This window comes from Anoplopoma fimbria, chromosome 2 (genome assembly GCF_027596085.1).
Source record: "Anoplopoma fimbria isolate UVic2021 breed Golden Eagle Sablefish chromosome 2, Afim_UVic_2022, whole genome shotgun sequence".
In the NCBI taxonomy this organism is placed as follows: domain Eukaryota; kingdom Metazoa; phylum Chordata; class Actinopteri; order Perciformes; family Anoplopomatidae; genus Anoplopoma; species Anoplopoma fimbria.
This window is the reverse complement of record NC_072450.1, coordinates 14773796-14795331: the sequence shown is the minus strand read 5'-3', so window position 1 is coordinate 14795331 and position 21536 is coordinate 14773796. Positions and strand designations below refer to the sequence as shown.

The 21536-nt window shown below is 40.7% G+C and overlaps 2 protein-coding genes across 5 annotated transcripts; both read right to left on the bottom strand.

Annotated features, from left to right (window-relative positions):
- Nucleotides 1-739: 739 nt before the first annotated feature.
- On the bottom strand, nucleotides 740-3693 carry acta1b (actin alpha 1, skeletal muscle b). Of its 4 annotated transcripts, XM_054612090.1 has the most exons (7): nucleotides 3565-3693; nucleotides 2845-2971; nucleotides 2647-2733; nucleotides 2100-2261; nucleotides 1491-1682; nucleotides 1221-1402; nucleotides 740-1088 (listed from the first exon to the last, which is right to left on the bottom strand). In XM_054612090.1, exons 1-7 carry the CDS (start codon nucleotides 3691-3693, stop codon nucleotides 945-947), a joined length of 1023 nt encoding a protein of 340 aa, XP_054468065.1. In that variant the 3' UTR covers nucleotides 740-944. The 4 variants fall into 4 exon arrangements, with proteins under 4 accessions (XP_054468065.1, XP_054468046.1, XP_054468056.1 ...); XM_054612071.1 differs by having other exon boundaries at nucleotides 2647-2971; XM_054612081.1 differs by lacking the exon at nucleotides 2845-2971 and having other exon boundaries at nucleotides 2647-2842.
- A 5917-nt stretch (nucleotides 3694-9610) lies between these two features.
- Nucleotides 9611-20548, bottom strand: abcb10 (ATP-binding cassette, sub-family B (MDR/TAP), member 10). The gene is made up of 14 exons (XM_054609924.1): nucleotides 19653-20548; nucleotides 18482-18688; nucleotides 17316-17518; nucleotides 16248-16382; nucleotides 15671-15817; nucleotides 14864-14999; nucleotides 14635-14730; nucleotides 13825-14034; nucleotides 13646-13725; nucleotides 13335-13515; nucleotides 12776-12819; nucleotides 12484-12518; nucleotides 12281-12339; nucleotides 9611-12159 (listed from the first exon to the last, which is right to left on the bottom strand). Exons 1-14 carry the CDS (start codon nucleotides 20095-20097, stop codon nucleotides 11966-11968), a joined length of 2172 nt encoding a protein of 723 aa, XP_054465899.1. The 5' UTR covers nucleotides 20098-20548; the 3' UTR covers nucleotides 9611-11965.
- Between the last annotated feature and the right edge of the window lie 988 nt (nucleotides 20549-21536).

The following is a 21536-nucleotide window of genomic DNA, read 5'->3' as shown; positions in this document are numbered from 1 at the left end:
CTGGGAGCCGGGGCTGCTCGTATGGTCGTGGAGGGCAGACAGCTCAACGGGATTCAGAGCCGGGTGTCCGGTGTCCAATACTACTGATCCGCTCGGTCTAAAGCGGAGCTGCTGCTGCTGCCCGGGCACATTCCTGGCAAGTCAAACTCGGACTGTCGGAGCCTTTAGGCGTCACCTTTCACTACCTCTGTCGCCCAGAAGCCGCCAGCTGGCAGCGACTGATGGGACGGAGAAAGACTTCCTTTCACCCATCCAAAGGAGCCGTGTGCCATCGACCTTTATGTACTCCCCCCCATCCTGGCACCCGATTATTGGCTGATTGGTTCATGGGGTACAGTGTGTCATACAGTAGGTACACTTGTACTTAAGCCAATTTAGCCTCTCCCGTACTAAGTTGTTATGATTCTTTTGGTTAATTCTCCCCCAAATTAAGAAGATTTTCATGGTTTTGAGGGCAGATTGATTTTTGATTGATTGATTTTTCAATTGGTACCTTTATGTTAAATCGTCCACATTCTAGTATTTCTATTTCCCCGAAGCTTTTGTTTTTCACCCTCTCCCACTACCCTCCCACTAATAGAAAAACAAGGCCAGGGTCGAGAATACCAAATAATGGACTTTAATAAATTATCAATATGTATATACACTTACATTCACATGTGTTGGGCAACATGTTGGTTATTCTTTTTTATTAAAGTTTTCTTTTTGGGTGGATGCATGGTTCAGTGGTGGATTTCACAGCCTTTCATAGTGCAACACAGACAACAAACAGCTAAACAATATGCACATTTTAAAAGAATAAAAAATGCATATGAATATCAACAGCGCAGACAGACAGTCCGTTGACAGCAGAGTGTTGCTGTGTTGCCGAGGTTGATCCTCCGTTTCGTTTGATCTCCAGAAAGCCGATGGTGTAAGTGATGGAGAAGCTGGAGATGAAGGATTTAGAAGCACTTCCTGTGGACAATGCTGGGGCCTGCCTCGTCGTACTCCTGCTTGGAGATCCACATCTGCTGGAAGGTGGACAGAGAAGCCAGGATGGAGCCACCGATCCAGACGGAGTACTTCCTCTCGGGAGGGGCAATGATCTGGAGGAGAGGGAGGGAGACAACATGGATCAGTAAAGGGCCAGTGTTTCACATTTGTCATGCGTAATTATTCATTTAAAAATATCTAAATTTGGGGATAAACTGTAAAGTTTGTGTTGTCATAATATGTACCTTGATCTTCATGGTGCTGGGGGCCAGGGCAGTGATTTCCTTCTGCATACGGTCAGCAATACCAGGGTACATGGTGGTACCACCGGAGAGCACATTGTTGGCGTACAGGTCCTTACGGATGTCAATGTCGCACTTCATGATGCTGTTGTAGGCAGTCTCATGAATACCAGCAGACTCCATACCTGGTCAGGTGAGAGGGACAAGTGTTAAGAGCAGTGAGGTAAAGAGTCTGGCGCAATGAGAGAATAAATGAAGGATTATCTGACGTACCAATGAAGGAAGGCTGGAAGAGGGTCTCAGGGCAACGGAATCTCTCGTTTCCGATGGTGATGACCTGACCGTCGGGGAGCTCGTAGCTCTTCTCCAGAGAGGAGGAGGAGGCAGCGGTGGCCATCTCGTTCTCGAAGTCCAGAGCCACATAGCAAAGCTTCTCCTTGATGTCACGCACGATCTCACGCTCAGCTGTTGGGAGACAAGTTGATGAGAGTTTGACCGGAGTGACACACAAACCACAGACACCGTGTGCGTAATGCAGCTGGCTGAACTACGAAAGTTACGGAAAGCTGGAAAAATAATTGTTTGCTTCTTTTAAACACGTCCTGTTTTCACCCAGTCTGTTAATCGATTTTAATAATTCAAAATAATGCCTAAATTTCAGTAGCATTGTCGGGCAGAAATAGGCCACACACACTGCCTATAGCCTTTGTTATTGTTGTTGGTCAGGCTGCTGTAAAATGTTGTTGCTATTGCAAAAATGCAGTTTAAATAAAATATGAAGTTTGATAATAGTTTAGATTCTACTTTTTCTGCGTAAAAGCTGGTCTAGGGTTGCTTCTTTCTTTCAGGTGCTTTGATATTGGAGTTGGCCGAGTTCCTCACCGGTGGTCACGAAAGAGTAGCCACGCTCAGTCAGGATCTTCATCAGGTAGTCGGTCAGATCGCGACCAGCCAGGTCCAGACGCATGATGGCGTGGGGCAGGGCGTAACCCTCATAGACTGGGACGTTGTGGGTCACACCATCACCAGCATCCAGCACAATACCTAGGGAGAGGCAAGGCGAGAGTTTAGTAGAGTCCAGACGACAAAAAAGCCCTCAAAGATTTTAGGTTTGAGCTTAAAAGTGTGCCTGAAGTGGGTACTTTAATGAAAATATACAAATACACACTGAATGTATATGTCATACGGGCCATGAATGAGCATAGACAGTCCCAGAAAGGCTGGCAGACTGTGCGTAAAAGTTGTGCGCAAAATGGGCACCATGGGGAATTTTCGCCTTAATAGCTCAGTTGATATTATGTGTTGCAATTGTTATATACTCTTATCAGTTACATAAGTCAGTTTACATGATCTGTTCTATAATAAAAGCGACTGTGTCTTTGTATTATGTATGTGAATCTGTGCAGCTGTTCGTTGTTGTCAGTCTCACCGGTGGTACGACCGGAAGCGTACAGGGACAGCACAGCCTGGATGGCCACATACATGGCGGGGACGTTGAAGGTCTCAAACATGATCTGGGTCATCTTCTCTCTGTTGGCCTTGGGGTTCAGGGGGGCTTCAGTGAGCAGGGTGGGGTGCTCCTCGGGGGCCACTCTCAGCTCGTTGTAGAAGGTATGATGCCAGATCTTCTCCATGTCGTCCCAGTTGGTGATGATACCGTGCTCGATGGGGTACTTCAGAGTCAGGATACCCCTCTTGCTCTGGGCCTCGTCGCCGACGTAGGAGTCCTTCTGACCCATACCGACCATGACACCCTGAAGGGGGAGGAGAGAGCAAGATAATGGAAAGGTTACGTCAAATGATCCAAACAGAGGTATGACCTTCTTCTGGCCAGATTAAAGTATTTACTGTCTGATGCAAAAGGCACGTCAACCATTGCGTGCATGTGCCAAGTAACAGCGTGGGCCACAGGGACAGACAGAGAGCAATTGTTTGACTGTCAGTACATTTGTTACTAATTTAGCCTCAAAGTGTCAAAGGCCACATTGCTGGTGGTAAAAGGAGCCACATTTACATGGCTCACGATACATAATGCCACGCTGTTATCTCCTAATATTATCTAACAGCACAAACAACTACATTCTAACACTAAAATACCACAATTTCATCTTAATCAATTCACTCCACTGGGAGTCTATAGTCAAAATAGTGTACAACTGCCTGTAAGAGTGTCCAAATGATTTTGATTCTGAGAAATATAGTGTAAACCGAATTGTTTTTCTATTTTGGATTAATCGACTGGTTTAATTATTTCAGTCATTGTTTATCATAACCTGCAATCAGTAGGCATACTTCCAGTTATTCTCTCCTATCATTATATATATGGGTATTCTTCTCTGCTGTTTACCTGATGACGGGGGCGGCCGACGATGGAGGGGAAGACGGCCCTGGGGGCATCGTCTCCGGCGAAGCCAGCCTTTACAAGACCGGAGCCGTTGTCGCACACAAGGGCGGTAGTTTCCTCGTCGTCACACATGATGGCTTCTGTAAGAGAGGAGGGGGGGGGAAACAGTTCAGCTCACTGAATACAATCCACCTGGTGAAATATGCTGTGTGATAGAAATTATTCTCAAACTTAAATGTTGGTTTACTCGTTTGTTTCCTACAAGCTCTCACCAGGTGTCTTACATTTAGAAAGTAAAAAATACTAAAATAATTGACTAGAAAATGACTAACATTTACAGGAGCGTGAACATGGCACACTGACAGCAGGCCGTTACGCATGGCAATACGCGAGTATACAAATCACACTAAAAGTAAACAATTTGGAACTTCTCTATTTGTGTCCTTCAGACATGTTTCTGAATGTGTCAAAACTAATAATCTGTCCTCTATAACTATATTATTCTAAATGTCCCAGACGCAAAATAAAAGCTCCAAGGTGAGCGAAGGTTCAGGTAAAGCTTTGCCTCATTATGAACTTTCTCAGCTACACTATCCTGGCGTTGTAATGGTTCTGAAGGTGCATTGCGTCTAGCTGCATCAGCACCTTCTCAGGATTCAGTGTTACACTTATGAAGATGCTCAAGACAACTAGTGAGTCTACTTTATCTATCTATCTATCTATCTATCTATCTATCTTTCTATCTATCTATCTATCTATCTATCTATCTATCTATCTATCTATCTATCTATCTATCTATCTATCTATCTATCTATCTATCTATCTATCTATCTATCTCTCTATCTATCTATCTCTCTATCTCTCTCTATCTTTCTCTCTATCTCTATCTATCTATCTATCTATCTATCTATCTATCTATCTATCTATCTTTCTATCTATCTATCTTTCTATCTATCTATCTATCTATCTATCTATCTATCTATCTCTCTATCTTTCTATCTATCTCTCTATCTTTCTATCTTTCTATCTATCTATCTCTCTATCTATCTATCTATCTATCTCTCTCTCTATCTTTCTATCTATCTATCTCTCTATCTTTCTATCTATCTATCTATCTATCTATCTCTCTATCTCTCTTTCTATCTATCAATCAATTTATCTATCAGAAATGTCCAGCAAGGGTAGTTCAGATTAGAACTTCTCCTGCCCAACACTGTATTTCTATTAGACTGCTCAGCCTATACTATTTACAAAACTGTCCCTTCTTCTTCTTCAGCATCAGGACTCTCCTACAGTCAATCCTATCCTCCAGTGGAGTTGCCCATGTTGGCTCTAGTGGTATCTGGTCCTAGACGTCCTGTCCCTGGCGGTCCTGCCTAACTTCTGCTCCAGTAGCTGCTCCATTGCTGTTCAGTGTTAAGGCCTAGTCTTGTGTCCCAACCTGGATGGGAGGCTTCAGGAGTTCTAGCAGGGTCTTACCTTAGGGGATTGTCTGCGGCTCGGAGAGAGAAAGACCCAACCAGTGCTATTGCTGAACCAGCTACAATCTTCCTCAGAGCCCGGTCCCCCTTATATACCCAACCTCCACCATTCACAAACCTCAGCACTGGCCCCCATCCCGGCCCTCTGCCATATTAGGATGCTGACAGTCCGAGGGTGAGGAGTGGGTGGGGATGCAGCACGGAGGCGTAGGGAAGGAGGGACCTCCATCCATTAGGTTTGCGGAGACGGTCCGGACTGACGCTGCGCGTCCCCGTCGAGGAAAGAGCGCGCGCCATATATGGAACTGTCGCTTTGACCTCCCAGCGAGCCCCGCGGTCCCACCTCGAGGGCCGTAAAAGGAGCGCGCGGTTCAGTGGGGGTTTTCTGGGGAGACGCCAGTTGTTACCAACCAGGGTTATAGATTTGCTGCTAGTCGGCCTCATCCAGCCTTAAAATGGGAAAATGCTGCCCTCATCTGAACAGATTTAGCCCAGCGTGAGAGCCAGGTCCTGCACTACTGACGGGCAGGTCCACCAACGGGTCAGCAGCCCGAAAGTGCCAATTAAGAGTTCAATTCACGTTATGGTGATCAATGCAAGATGACACATACGATATGATCAAAGCTGAGAGTGAACATTTGTTGTATAAACAGTTAATATTTGCTGCTTCATTCCAGTCATTGATGTTCAGTAATGTGACAATTTAAGAAGACCGTTTGTAATTGATTGCATTAAATTGCTGCAGCCCGATTAACTCCAGCTTGCATAAAGTTGGGCCCAATATGGCATAGAAAATAAAAAGCCTTTTTGCATCTATGCATTGTAAGTGTATTTGTATTTATTAAGCATGTTATGATAAAAAACAATAAAAATATGTATGTTGAGTATGCACAGAATACCTTGTTATCCTACATTAAGAGATTGCAAACTGGAATCCCTTTTCTTAATTATGCTACACTTTAAACAATTGGTTAAATTCAAACTGTGCAATTCTGCAGAACACGTGGTCTGATATCCACACAGGGCTGCCTGAGTCTTATTGAATAAATAAGGAGAGAACCCCTGAAACAGCCAACAGCTGAAACCGTATCTGCAGGGGTTACTCTGCTCTGTCACTGGAGCAGTTGGATTAATTATAACTCTGATGGAGGAGGGGGAGCTAGTGCTCATGTGCATGTATGCGTGTGTGTGTGTGTGTGTGTGTGTGTGTGTGTGTGCATGTGGGAGTGAGAAATGGAGTGTGTGTACTTGCATGCACGTGTATGTTTGTGAGTGTTTTGTGGCATGGAGCTTATAATAAACTCATAGTAAGTGAGGAATGACAGAGAAACAAGAAGAGGTTTAGAGAAATAGACAAAGATAAATCTAAAGACGGAGAGAGGAAATTAAGTTTGATTTGGTAAATGGACGGAGCAGAGGCACAGAGGAGAGAGACAACTCTAATGACACCTTGGGACAACTGGGGTTTCCTTGCCAAATCCACAAATGTTGTGTTAAAACAAAGTAGAATAAAATCCATGCAAATGTGCAGTGCTGGAACTTCATGTGCATAAAAGAGAAGTTAGAAAGATAAAGCTGTTTTAACATTTTTGTCACAAAAAGTTAAATGTTCGACAAGGAGAGAAGCATTTAAAGAAATAATGAGTGAAAAAGTGCTTCTTGTAATTGTTGGTTCAAACACATGCCTTATTATTTTGCTCTCATATCTTAACCTAAAGCTGGATTCATGTGGGAGCAGATAAATATTAACATGTAACCTTTCATGACCTGGACCTGGAGAAAAAAATATACTAATAAGCAAAGAAAGAAAAATGTATGTGCTTGCTATACTTATTTTATCAGCAGGAATTGTCAGTTGTGCAGTAATTTAAAGTTGCCTTAATGTGTGTGTTTGTGTGTGTGTGTGTGTGTGTGTGTGTGTGTGTGTGTGTGTGTGTGTGTGTGTGTGTGTGTGTGTGTGTGTGTGTGTGTGTGTGTGTGTGTGTGGGGGGGGGAGGGCGTCAGGGAGTAGAGGGGCGGCGGAGCAAGGTAGATCTACTTTTATGCACTTGTTGTGAGCCATTTCGCACCCGAGGGCCTATGAAACGCCTAAAATGTAAATGGGCTGGCAGTTGTCAGGCAGTGGCTGACAGAGAGGAGGGGAGGTCAGAGGGGCCGAGGGGGAGGAGAGTCCAGGCAGGGAGTCTCCAGGAGAGGGAGGTGAAAGGGTGTGTGCAGCAGGTGGAAGAAAAAATTCAGTTTGTCAGAAGATATGTAACCCAGCCAGCTGAGTGAGAGACTTTGGACAAGGAGTTTATTTCTAAGTGTTTTTAAGAAGTACAGTATTTTTTTTAAATTGTATGTCTGATAGTGGTCACATGTCTGTCTTTTTGCAAGTAAAATAAAAGGGATAGAAGTGGAAAGGTAGAGACACGTGGATGTTTTTTTGTTGTTGTTAGAGCATGCTCAGCCTTCTACCTTTCTACCTACTGAGCTAGATTTGTATTTCAGTCGACACGCTCTCTGTCTCTCTCATGAGAGCAGCGAGGGTCAGAGTGACAGAGAAAGGGTAAGAATAGCACAAGCCTCGGCATTCAATCGCTGGAACCAATACATTTGCTGTACACAAGTGTCCTACCTTTTTAAGTGTGGCAGTGTGCTCAACGACAGAGGCTACCCGGGTGCATGTACAGTACAGAACAGACAGGAGGCGGTGATTGGTTTTCTATCTCAGGTGATACAGTGAAGGAAGATTGAGGATACTGATACAACTGATACTGAGGATATAGTAAGTGGACAGGTAAAAGTGCTTCAGGGATAGAATTTTTATCTTTTTTAAGATTGTTGAGAAATATTGCCCTGTGTCCAAATGTACATTCAAACTGTTTTGTTTTTTTTAGACAGATTTGTAAAAACTTTGAACATATTCTTGAATAAGTAGTACAACTTGTGTGTTTTGATCCCATGAAGTTTCATTCTGCTTCTTGTTTAGCCTAATTTTGTCAGTGAGGTGCTGCACAAATCAGTTTCTTGCTGAGTATGCACTGCTTTCTAATGCTGCTCTCTATGCTCCTCATGAGGGTAAACAAGACTCCTCATCCTCTCCAGAAACTATCCAAAGACTGTCTCAAGTTTCCTGAAGTGATACAGTCATTTAAATGTAATTTCAAGTAGAAGGTGCTGGGTTTCTGCCTCAGGAATAACAAGACGCAGCAGTATTTCACTACAGAGAGGCAGAACAGGGAGAATGATGACCGCTGATCAGTGATATCGGGCAAAATAACAATATATGATATTGACAGTCAATTTTATGTAATATAATGCTTAATGTGCTTTATTAAGACAGAATACACTCTCCTCAATTCAAACATATATGGTCTCCAACCAGCCACGATTGTGTGGTTAGGTTGAGCTTTACCGAAATGCAGCACTTATAAAGATTTTTTCTAAATGTATACGTTTTTTTTTATATGTATTTTCCCATCTTATGACAATATAAGACTTTATGTAATGTGTTTCAAGCCACAAGCAAAGAGATTGTCATATTATTTTGATGTGTAAAGCTGAAAAGAGTCAGAACCTCAGTTCCTGGAGTTCTTCAAATAGCCTGGGCCAGGTACGGAGAAAGTGAACGGAGCTGCAGCACATGGAGCTGGAATTGGAAACCCTTGCAAGGCTAAGCAGCACCTGGTGAGCTGCAGAACAGGAACGACTGCTGCCTCTGCTGGAAGGTGTTTAGTTTGAAGGAGTTTTAAAAATGAAGAGACAAATATTACTGAACACAAAGAGAGATCACACTGTCTGAAGGAATCTGGTGAGAATAATCTTTAGAGCTAAGATCAAAAGTCCTTCCATTTAGATCACCTTCACCATATATACTGGTAACCATTGATCTTGATAGACTACTAACCGGCCCCACAAGAGCAACAACCACTTACAAGGGAAGATAAATCAATTGACTGCATTCATTTGCTGCTCTGCCAGGACTCGTCTATGTGCCAGCAGATGAAACAATGTGCAGAGTCTATTTGCATGAGAAGCTCACAACACTGTCAACACAACCTGCAGCAGCTGAAGACACACCATTCATTACCAGGAAGTTTTATTTTGGTATGATGGATTGTATGAACATTGATTCCACTAACCTGCAGTTTTGAGCCTGTAGCTCAAAGTATGAAGCAACAGCGCCACCTACCGACAGCCTGGCGCACCGCATGGAAACACACAGCTAACTTGTGAGATAAAAGCACACTGTTACAGTGAATATTTAACGAAAATGTTAAGTTGAATGAGGAAATGTGATCTGGTGCATTTAGAAAAATAACATCTACGGTGAGCAGGAGATGTGGCATAAGTGTGTTTCCTATTCCCATCATTTTTAGTGGTTCTGTAGGGGAATGGTGATCTTTTTAAATATACAAAATAAAATATATGGATTTACGCAACCCCTTGAAACTTTACTTATTTAAAACAAAACAAACAAAAATCCACATTTTATAAGTCATTTAAATATGTTCTGATGTAATACTAGTGTACACTTTATGAGCCTACACAGACCAAAACTCAACAGCTTTACAAACAAACATCCACATAAAAAACTATTAATATCTCACTTTATTTACCTTTTACATAGACGTATAATAATTTAGCACACACAAAAATAATAAAAAATCTATCATTCATCATTTAGGTCATATTATTTATAACTTATACACGTTCAAAAAAGAACCCCCTTGCAGTCATATATTTGTTATATAACATGGATCCATCATTAACGGGCAAACTTTCAGTGTTAACTATACAGAGTGAGTTGTGAGTGGATTTTTTTTACAAAACATGAATTCTTTCTAATGAGCAGGGTTTGGTTATATCACCAACCTTCTTTCACACAGGAACTACAAGACGTCAGGACATGAGATGTTTAAGGCATCATATTAAAATAAAATGTAACTCTGAAAATGAAGTTATGAGAAAATGCAAATCTGTTGTGAGTTAGGTAAGAATCACTTGCCTTTTTGGGAAAATAACAAGAAGCAAAAAGAAAAAAAGAACATAAAAACTTTCCATATTGAAATAAGGTAACTGAGAAAGAACAGAGCTCACATGTTGCTGCTAAACAGTCTTTAAATATTATAAAGACCGAGTAATTCAGATTTCAGTCTCTGTGCATCATTGCCTTTAAACTGAATGAAGATTTACATTCACAATAATTCAAGTTACCACACTGTTTAAAAACATACAAATAAAAAATATCTAGCATAAGCATCCAGTGAAATGTACACATTGTCATTTTAGTGGAACTGTCAAAGAAAAAACTAGTCTTCTAGGAAAATATTATATTTTTAATTTATTAATATACCATTTTTGCAATAATTAATGCGACAGAAAGCTCCTCAAACATACTATTTGATATCTGTTTTAGAAATAGACAATACAAATAAAGGAAACATAGTTTTGGATAGAGAACGACTTAAATGAAATGTGATCACCTGTAAATATATATAACCTGTGCTGTGTATCAATGTTGTTGCTCAGAGCTTCTCATTTAGTCGTTTCTCTCAAGCAGTTCTAGAAACAATCCGATCCACTCTCCATTTAGAGCGGTGAGGAATTCAAGCTAAGAGGTTAACATGTACGTGGTTTTACGGCTGTTTACATTGAATTTATTGCTGGCCAAGTGGACATCCTGTAAACACCGAACAGTGATCAGAGCATGGCAGAGAGGTCATGTGACACACTGATAGTGGTCAACAGTATACAGTCAGGAAGTTGTAATGCTGCTTTTTAGTTTTTACACCATTTATAGATTAGTTGACCGGGATTACAAGACAAGATAAAAGACCACCGATGACTTTGATGACTTTTCCTGCAGCCGTCCTCCCGAAAGCAGCAGAATATCTATCAGAAAAGAGGCTGTTTAGCAGACCTCAATCAACTTTCCCAAGTTACTGTGTACATTTTATTTAGTTTTACGTATAAAGATTGTTGGAAGTTTAGCAGTTTCTTGTCAAAGCATGAATAACTAATTGAATCTAAAAATATTGGCAAACCCATCCCAATGAAATATGTTTTACTGAGACTAAAAACTTAAAAGGGAAATCATTTTATATGTGTAGCACCTCAGCTGTTACTTAAAGGATCACTAATATTTTTCATGGAGAATGTGCATAAATGAATTTATGTCCTTACAGTGTTCAGTCCTGTTTAACAAACAACACAAATAGCTGCTTCATTTGGCTGGTTTTAACTAAAAACAGACAGTAAAAAAGCTCTGCATGTAAGCTTCAAGTTTTTTAAATCAATATTACGTAGACACAGATACATATTTAGCCGTTCTGTATACATGACACTGGACTGTTGTTTTTTGGTTTGGTTATGAAAATCACGACTTGATAGAAGAATGACTCTGCACCTTAACTATTTAAAACAGGATTCAGGATTTTTTCCCAAAACTATGGTAGTGACAGTGGTTTAAAAAAAATAACATGTAGGCTATTAGCTTCCTCTGTGTCTTCATCATTTCTCCCTTTCACCCTCATTCAGACGTTTTCAGTGTCGAATTAGATATTTAAAAAATAAAGCATCTTTATGAACTCTCCGTCCATGTTTCAGTTCTTAGGTCTTCATTGAGGATTACAGCGTCTGTTTCATGTCCAAATCGCTCTTTTTTTGTGCAACACAGTCATTTCAGCAGTGAGAAAAACACGTCCAGCATTTAGGAAAACCCCGTTAATGTTTCTCAGTGGTTTTGCATTCTCCTCCTTCTCTAGTTTTCGCCTGTAGTCCTGTAGAAAGCTGTAGTTTCTTTCAGTTTGTATCCATCTATATTTTTCTTCTTTTTGTCCCCTCTGCTCCCACCATTCTGGAGCAAAGTCAGTTCTTCCCAGGTACTGACCTCACGTCCTGATATTTTCCTCATCCACTCGTCTGCACTCCCTGTCCTCTCAGCGAAGTGCTCTTTTCTGCTCATCTTGTAGAAACGCCTGTTTTTCCATCAGTTTCCTGAACAGTCCTTGCCTGTTGCCTAGCAGCTCAGTGTGCTGGCCACACTCAGCAATACACTGCTGGTCCAGCACAGCAACGGCGTTTGCATTCTGGATGGTGGACAGACGGTGAGCGATGATCACGACGGTCCTCCCTGTCGATTGGTTGAGAGGGGAAGGAAATAATGAGTCAAGAGAAACAAAGAGTGGCATCGGTGCACCAGTATTGAAGCTTTATCCTAAAATGAAGACAGTTCAAACGGCAGAGACGTCTACCTTCCATCAGACGCTCCAAGGCCTGCTGGACCAGGAACTCATTCTCAGAATCCAGTGCACTAATAAAAGATGGTTGTTTAGAGTTTTCTTCAGCAAGAAAAGGCAGTTTAATCATCATCATTTTCAGACACATACACAGCACAGTGCCGTGCAGAAGAGTTAATACACAAAAAGATAAACACCGTAGAAGTATTCTTTCTCACCTGGTAGCCTCGTCTAACAGCAGGATCTTAGGATTCTGTGGAGAGAGAACACACATAGTGTTACACAAACTACAAACAGGTCACAGAAATAAGGAAAGCTGAGACTCAAGTGTAGATCCGGGTTCCACTTGACATTTTGAAGTGATTTTCTGTGGTTCAGTGAATATAATGATGAGACACTGATTACAACAGGCTATAAGCAATGACAGGAAAAGCCAGTCCTGGTTAAAAGATCTCAAATTTGTTGTGCTGATGTGGATAAACTGTGAAATGACTATGTTGTTGTACTCACCTTGAGCAGAGCTCTGGCTATTGCTATCCTCTGCTTCTGACCACCTGAGAAACAAACACACAAAAGTTAAACGTGTACAAACTACGTCTAAAAAGACCCAAGTGTCTCCTGTATGCACAGAGCCATGAGAGTTAATAGAGTTGTTTATTGACCATATATGAAAACACACTAAATACAAAATACTTGTTAGAACAACACGGAAACAGCAAGCGCTTTTGTCTCTCAAAAATGTAAAACAACAATTTGTTTTGTTAATCGAGACCTAAAGTAAATTTCTTGACTTTTCTTACTTTTTCTTATATAAAAAAACAGCAAATTAAGTATTAAAATTGTGTATGAATGAGTCTTGAGTTTAACTATTTCTTAAAAGGAATAAATGAGCACCCTGAACATATATTTACAACCATAAGAGAGTCATTACCAGATTAAAATGTGTCACTGCTCATATAAAATAAATATCACTCTCAGTATCTTCGACCCTGTTGACTGCTTTCTTGCTTCCACAGTGAAGTAGATGTTTTGATCGTAACTCTGTGGTGTCTCTGCCTCTGTTCCTCACCTGACAGCAGCACTCCTTTCTCCCCCACTACAGTGTTAAAGCCCTTAGGAAAAGCCTGGATGAAATTAAAGGCGTTGGCCACTCTGGCTGCTCTGTAGATCTCCTCTGTGGTCACAGCGTCCGGGTCCACTGCGCCGTACGCAATATTATCTCTTATGGAGCAGGAAAACAACACAGGCTCCTGGGAGAGAGGTAGGAAGACAATCTTTACTGAAAGGCTCACAGGCGATATTGATTGTCTGCTCAGCCTGTGTGTGTGCTATGAGATCTGTTGTACAGGAACATAAACAAGTGAAAGATTAATTCATTACCTGGCTGACCGTTCCTATGTGACTCCTGAGCCAATAGGGATTCAGATCTCTGATGTCATGACCATCTATAGTGATGATACCTGCAGAAAAGAGTTCATTCTCAGAGGTAAGACAGACATCTGACAGAGTCTTGTACTCTTACGTTTTTATCTGATTAGACAGAACGAGCTCGCTCTCACCAGCTTGGGGGTCGTACAGCCTGAGCAGCAGTGAGACCAGGGTTGATTTTCCAGAGCCACTGGGTCCAACCACAGCCATGATGGTACCAGCTGGGACCAGCAGACTGAGGTTCTGGAAAATAGGAGCCTCTTCACGTGTCGGGTAGGCAAAGGAGACATCAGAGAACTCCAACCGACCCTTCAGCTGCTCTGGAGGAAGCACAAGGCCTTCTGTGGAGGGACACAAAGATAGAACCATTATTTAGTTTAACTCCCTGATTGGTTTAAATAGAGTAAATGAGGGTTAATAAAATAAATAAACAAGGAAACTAAGCATGTACAGTTCTAGATTATTTACTTCATCTTATATTGTGGATTGTACATAGTATTTATTAACTAACTGGGCATAAAAAAACCTCTGTTGTTGTTTGGCAAAAATCAATAAATTCTTCACATTTTTCAATAAAGCAGTGACAGTTTATAATTAGTTACATAAAACATCTGACAGTGGATATACATTTATCTACAAAAAAAAAGAACTTTGAGACTAATTATGTGAAATTTCCTGTTATGCACTTTTCAAAGATCCATGAAAAAGAAAACACACCTTTTTACCATTGTTTCACATTATTGTTTTCTGGACACATACATAATTCCAAGAATGATAATTATGCATTTGAAGGACATATTGGTACTCACTGAAGTAGTGAGGTAATAGTATCCTGTCTGTAAGAGAGTTTTGTTTGTTTGTGTTGTTTGTGTGTTGTGTGTGTGTGTGTGTGTGTGTGTGTGTGTGTGTGTGTGTGTGTGCGTGTGTGTGTGTGTACTGACCATTTAGAGGAAACTCAGGCTTTCTGTCCAGCAGCTCCCAGAGTCTGGTTCCTGCTCCAAACCCCTTCATCAGCTCAGAGTAGAATGAACTCAGACCTACACATCAAGCAGAAGAACACAAAGAGACATAAGCCATCTCAGACACACACACAGTACGCATAAATGTAAAGAGTACAGATAAGGAGATTCATATAATAGGAAAGAACACATTCATGTGTGTGTACATTACCTGCGATGCTGATGCCCACCCAGAAGGTGTACATGAGGAACGACGAGAGCTCTCCCACCGTCATGTGCTGGCTGGCCATCAGGAGGCCTCCTTTGTAAAGTACTGCCAGGATCATGATGTTACCACTGAGACCAGTCTGAAACACACATCCTTGGTTATTTGATTACCACAACATCTGGCATCACTGCTACCCCGTGACACAGCACTGATTGTACTGATTACAGCCCATTTGGAAACCTGCTAGATGATCTAACTGGTCTCTCTCTTTATATCTGAACCACAGGTCATCAAGCGTGGAGTCTAAAATAGAGACAAATACTAAACAACAAACATACTAAAAACTAATACCATATGATAAAATGATACTTTCTCATACAGTATGAGGTTTTTGTATTCACTGTTTTTAAATTTGTTTAATGTCTAGGATCATTTTAAAGGCTGTAGTGTGTGGTTCTGATGAATTGCACATTATATTTCAACTTAACATGTGAAAAATGCACACAGAAGTTCAAGTGTTAAATATATGAAGAGAAAGGACTTGTTTAAGAGCTGTATTCCAAGTTGTTTCAACACTGTCTTAACATTGTAGAGCCCACAGATGGGTTTATGTATTCTCTGACCTTGTATGGTGAATTGAATACAATTGAATACTTTTTTTCTGTGAAACATCCATCATATATGGCTTTGTCAGTTACTGTGGTGTTGTGACAAAACAGGGGTAAAAAAGCAGAAGCCTCTGTGCAATGCTTTATTTCCAAACTGTGGATTTGGGTTGCCTCACTGTCGGACAAACACACACACACTTACCACTCCAAAGAAGCCAGCTCGCAGGACAGCCTCCTTCCTGGCCAGGCTGAGGACCTCGTCGGTCTTCTGCGTGTACGTTTTGACTTCGGACAGCTCTTTACCAAAAGCCCTGACCGTCCGCATGTTGCTGATACGCTCCTCTGCCAACTACACAGATGCAAACTGTTTTATTACAGCTTTATCTAATTAAATCAGATTAATAACATAGCAAATTTAATTAAGCTTCCACAGGCAGTGCAGTGTTTATATCATATAAACATAAAACAAGGATAGACAAACAGTATAGCTTCACTAACCATTAATATAAAACTTCCATTTTCCGTATAGAGCTTCACTAAAATCATATTAAGTCAAAGACACTGGGTTTATTGACACATATCATTTGCAATCATGTTTTGCCACAGCTTCATTTTTTACCACATCCTCAAATAATGTCTTATTAATTCTGTTTGTTGAACATCTAGGATCTTAACACCAAAAATTTGATTATGAAAATATTAAATATTAAAAAAATAAAGTTAATACACAATGTTCAAAGCATTTGACTTGTTCATCTCTGTGTTTTTGTGCGCTGTACCTGTGTGGCTTGAGCGAGAGCGTCCTGTGTGCTTTTGGAGATGGAGCGAAGGTATCTGCCATAGACTACAGCCAGACCGGCCACAGGAGGAACAATCAGCAACACAAAGCTCGCAAGACTGGGAGAGACATAGAACTATAAGAGCAGAGAGAGAAGAAAAAAAACAGCAGTTAATGGAAATAAAATGATGGCAAAGAAAGTAAAGAGGGAGAGAGGGAGGGAGCAGAGGAGGAAGACAAAAGAATGTTGACACCAAGAGACAGTAATACAGCAATGACTTCATTAATTTCCTCGTACGTTCATTATACCAGTAAATCATTCTACTTCCTTGTAAAGAAAATACTTTTTGTCGTGAGCATGCATTTTGTTTTATGATTTTCTGTTTGAGAAATACATTTGGAAGGAAGTTAAAGGACCTGTCCTTCAACAAATCTCTGATCCATGAAGACTATTAGTCAGAATAGGTTGAGACTGGTGACAGAATGTGGTCAGACGAGTGTCATTTAGATTAATAGCTTTGAGAGTGCGACTTGTGTCATTTAAAATAATATTTTCTACGCATGGCTATTGTAAACCTGTTAACCAAGTTAACAGGTTTACAATAGCTAAGTAATAAGTGCAGCTCACAAACCATCTCAGAACAGAATGGAAAAAGGAAACAAAGGATGCTGAGAAAATCCCCATGACTTCCTTGTACTGAATTGCAAAACACAGCACAGCGTGTGCACACACACACACACACACACACACACACACACACACACACACACACACACACACACACACACACACACACACACACACACACACACACACACACACACACACACACACACACACACACACACACACACACACACACACACACACACCTTACTCTGTTGTTACTTACTTCCTTTGTACTTAGTTACTGCTACTTTTAAAAGTCAGACTGACTGTGAGTGTTTGTAGTAACTGTGTCACATCTAAATGTATTTCATTCATAAATGTATCATGAAGGAAACCTGTCGATTCCTCATTCAAACCTCTCCTTAGCAACCACAGCGGACCACTGAGGGACGCACTCACCATCATACTGACACCAGCAGCTGCCTGGGCGACGGCTCTCAGTCCGTCTGACAGGTTGTCCGTGATGGAGCGGCCCACCACGGCTGTGTCAGCAGAGAGGCGGTTGATGAGCTCGCCGGTCCTATTCCTGTCAAAAAATGCCACTTCCTGTCTGAGGATGGAGGAGAAGACGGCGGCTCGGAGATTACGAACAATCGTTTGGCCTGAAGAGAGAATGAGAAAAGACTTTAGTGATGAAGATAGAGATAAGAGACAGTTGCAATGAGACTATTAATCATCACAAAATTAATCAATTCCATCTTTTGGAAGTGATTCATCGTTCCAGGCAGTCTCTCAATAAAACTAAAACTAGTGTTGTTGGTTACAGCTTGACAAATATGGATGATTGCACATATTTATACAATTTTGAACACATTATTTTAGGCTTTGTTAACTTGTGATGGGCATTTTTCTAAATATTTGTCATTTTGGTAGAGTATACGATAAAACGAGTTAGAGGAAAAGAGCAATAGAGCCGGCAGTCAGTAAGCCTAGTTTAGCTCAGAGACTGGAGACAGGTGACAACAGCCAGTTGGACTTTGACCACAGTTCAACAATAAATCAGACCTGCATCTCTGTAGCTCACTTACTAATTAACATCCTGTGATTTTGATCTGTACACAAACATAGATGTTGTCTCCATAATTTTTCCAAGAAGTCAATGTGGCTGGCCGCTAAAAAATAATTACAGCCACAACTTGTTGCTTCACGTACAAGGAGTAAACCAACAAGATTGATTATGTTAATTAATGAGCTTTAGAGGTGCATTTTTTTAAAGAGCCAGGCTACTGGTTTCCCCTGATTCCAGTTTTTATGCTAAGCTAAAGGAAACATTTCCTGGCTCTAGCTTCATAGTTAACACATAGACCCAAGAATTGGTATTCTCATCTAACTCTCACAAACATATTTCCCAGTCTTTCAGAATATTTAGAACTAAAATATAAAAAAATGAAAATGATTGTTTCCTATACTTTCCTGCACAGGGAAGCAATGATGAAGTGACACATGTAGATTCCTCTCATTCTGCTCATTGTTGCAGACATTAGTGAGTTTGTGTTTGGTTGTGGCTGTGTGTACAGTGTAGTGATCATTTCTGTATTCATGATGCTTGTGTTTCTTCATCTCACCTGAGGTCTGCATGAGGTAAACTCTGGCAGCATTGGCTGCCCCACCACAGAGGAAGACTCCCGTCAGCATGATACATAATGATGTCAGGGAGGCTGCCATTGTCTCCGTGTCTGTTCCTGTGGTGTAAATGGTGTCAATCACTTTACCCAGGAAGAACGGAGCCGACATGGTTACTGCACTGGAAACAGTTAGGAAGCCCAAAGCAGCTGATGTGGATACAGGAAAAGACAGAAAAACAGAAAACGTTAATTCAAACAAATGATTGTGGAAAGCAAAACACAAGGCCACAATTTCTGAAAGGAAGTTTTAGCATCATATTTTGAAGGAGTTATCCAGCAAAACCTGATGAAAGACACTTCGGGTTGTTTTTCAAAGCTTAAAAGAACAAAATGAACATCATCAACAGCTGAGAGTAGCAGAGCAGTCATTGCCGGGCAATTAATGCAATGTGACTTAATGCAGAAGATTCAAATCTGGGACAGTCTGTCTCCAAACAACACAAGATCAGGCTACAATGAAACTGGCAGTTTCTAAAGACAGATATGGGAGGGAGGCTTGAAAACTCTACAGTGTTGTGACTGTTGGGACTGATAAGAAAAACTAAGAAAACATGGCTATATGCATCCAAGTGTCAAAGTACAAGGTCTACATTTCTCTTACATTTTTACTTGTATCTAATACTGCAGTGATTTATAAATTTGTTAAAAATATGAAACAACTGTTGTCATATATGAAACGAGCAGGAATAGTTCAGTTTTTCCTGTTTGAATTCAGTCAAAAACTTAATTTTGCATGGCATTGGAAAATGATGCAGCAGAAGGTTCCCTCTTATATTTAGGTGAGGTGCAAGAAACAGATCGATTTATGGGAAAAAAATTGAGATTATCCGCAAACTAGATTAAAGCTCCACAATCTTTATTTGACTGACTACAGTATATGTAATATTTAAACCCTACATGTTTGTTTGTTTTTTTCATACAATGGGAAAAACACAATTTAAAGTTTTGAGACCTTTTGTGATTATCTTATCAGAGATACATCTAAAGGCAATAGACCTTAAATTAGTGAGTCAATGATTATTGGAGATGTGCTGTGGATGTATAGACCTTATTTAGTCATGTACATGTTTGGACAAGGGGACAGGGAGATGTAAAGGGGCTCTCAGCTTACCTGCCAGTCTCCATCTCTCCGATTGAGCAAGTTGCAGAATCCTTTTCACATCATCCAGAGGGACCGTGGTCGGTGTCTGGTCGCTCTCCGTGTCCGCCTGGGTCTTCACTGACCCGGCTGACGGTGAAGGTGTCGAGGCGGCTGACGAGGTGGCAAAGGCAACAGGTGTGTGTGCCACTGTCCGTGCCCGGCCCGGCGCTGTGTGTGAACAGAGTACCGAGAGACCTCTGAGCGGACCGCAGGGCGAGACGGACACGAGGGGCCCGGAGGAGGAGAGACGGGAGCCGGGTACCGGGAGGACCGCTGACTTGACCCCGGTAGACTGTCTCTTCCTCCGGAGGGCAGAGGAGAGAGTCAGGCGGTGATCCAGACACAACATCCTCTGTGCGAGCTTGTGTTTGGACACATGTGAGCACCTCGACAACCCAATCAAAAGCCACATCATTTAAGTTTGTTGATATTTGCTCAACAACAACAACAACAACAAAAAAAGTCCAATAAATACAAGCAGTGTGCTCAGTGGTGTCCGGTCCAGGGAGGTGGAGAGTCAACGCACCGTGTCCATGATGGCCGAGCAGCTGTGGAGATGTCTTGCCGCTACATTGTCCAGTTTAGACGGTTATGTGTGTTTTATCTGCCCCTGACAGCCGCTCCCTCTCTATCAGTCTATCTGTGATCACTGAGCTACGACACCCCGCCTGTCACTGTCATCTGCCGGCAGTGTTTGTGTTTATCAGGCGGCTGAAGTGGAAACAGACGCTGCCGAGGACCGAGCAGCACAGCCCCGCTGTGAGGTGTACCCCGTATGTCTCTGGAAAGAAGTCAAAAAGGGTCAAAACTAGAAAGGTGACCCCGGGTTGGTTTCTCCTGTAACGTTACACACCATTCCGCCTCTCGACGGGAGGACTCAATGGCTGACGATGTAAGCAAACTTTACCAGACAGAACCAAACGAGCCCAGAGCGGCAGGACGTCCCCGTGAGCAGGCCAGGAGAAAGAGTGGGGAAAGAGTGGGGAAAGGCCCAAACACTAAATGAATCATATGATTTGTGCCCAAGGAAATAAGGTTTAATGCTGTTAGTATTTACAGCATACAGACACAAGAACAGGATGGCATCAGATACTAGTTAAATTAATGTTTCGACAAAAAACTGCATTTAAATTTATTTAAATCAACTGCTATTATAGGGATCGGAAATAACATAGAGTTAAACCTCCAATATATATATATATATATATATTATATATATATATATATATATATATATTTATATATATGGATATATATATATTTATATATACATAGGTACATACATACATACATATACATATACATATATATATATATATATATATTATTGGAGGTTTATTGGTTAATATAGTTATTTTTTTCTATCTGTAAATATTATATTTCAGTTATTGTGTTTTTCTACTGTTTTACTTATTTATAATACTTGTTTTTTATTTTATTTTTATTTTTATTTTCATTTTATTTTTATCTTGTCTTCTTTACTATGTCTCTTGTGGAGGTTTAACTCTATGCTTATAATATATATTTCCCCGCTGTTATTGGACTAATAAAGGATTATCTTATCTTATCTTATCTTATCTCTTTAACTCTATGTTATTATATATATATATATAATAACAAAGAGTTAAACCTCCTATATATATATATATATATATATATATATATATATATATATTTAACTCTATATATATATATATTTTGAAGGTTTAACTCTATGTTATTATATATATATATAAATAACAAAGAGTTAAACCTCCAATATATATATATATATATATCTACAGTACAGTCAAAAGTTTGGACACACCTTCTCATTCAACTACTTTGAAGAATCTAAGATATAAAACATATTCT

What these genes read in the sequence shown, in the direction of transcription:
- acta1b (XM_054612071.1), bottom strand. Translation starts at nt 3,693, where the DNA reads ATGTGTGACGACGAGGAAACTACCGCCCTTGTGTGCGACAACGGCTCC. An exon ending in CGCTTCCGGTCGTACCACCG is followed by an intron (nt 2,262 to 2,646) that starts GTGAGACTGACA and finishes GCCTCTCCCTAG; the next exon opens with GTATTGTGCTGGATGCTGGT. An exon ending in CTTCCAGCCTTCCTTCATTG is followed by an intron (nt 1,403 to 1,490) that starts GTACGTCAGATA and finishes TCACCTGACCAG; the next exon opens with GTATGGAGTCTGCTGGTATT.
- abcb10 (XM_054609924.1), bottom strand. Translation starts at nt 20,097, where the DNA reads ATGATGTGGCTTTTGATTGGGTTGTCGAGGTGCTCACATGTGTCCAAA. An exon ending in CTGCTGGTGTCAGTATGATG is followed by an intron (nt 16,383 to 17,315) that starts GTGAGTGCGTCC and finishes CTGCTCTTATAG; the next exon opens with TTCTATGTCTCTCCCAGTCT. An exon ending in CTTGGAGCGTCTGATGGAAG is followed by an intron (nt 12,160 to 12,280) that starts GTAGACGTCTCT and finishes ACCAATCGACAG; the next exon opens with GGAGGACCGTCGTGATCATC.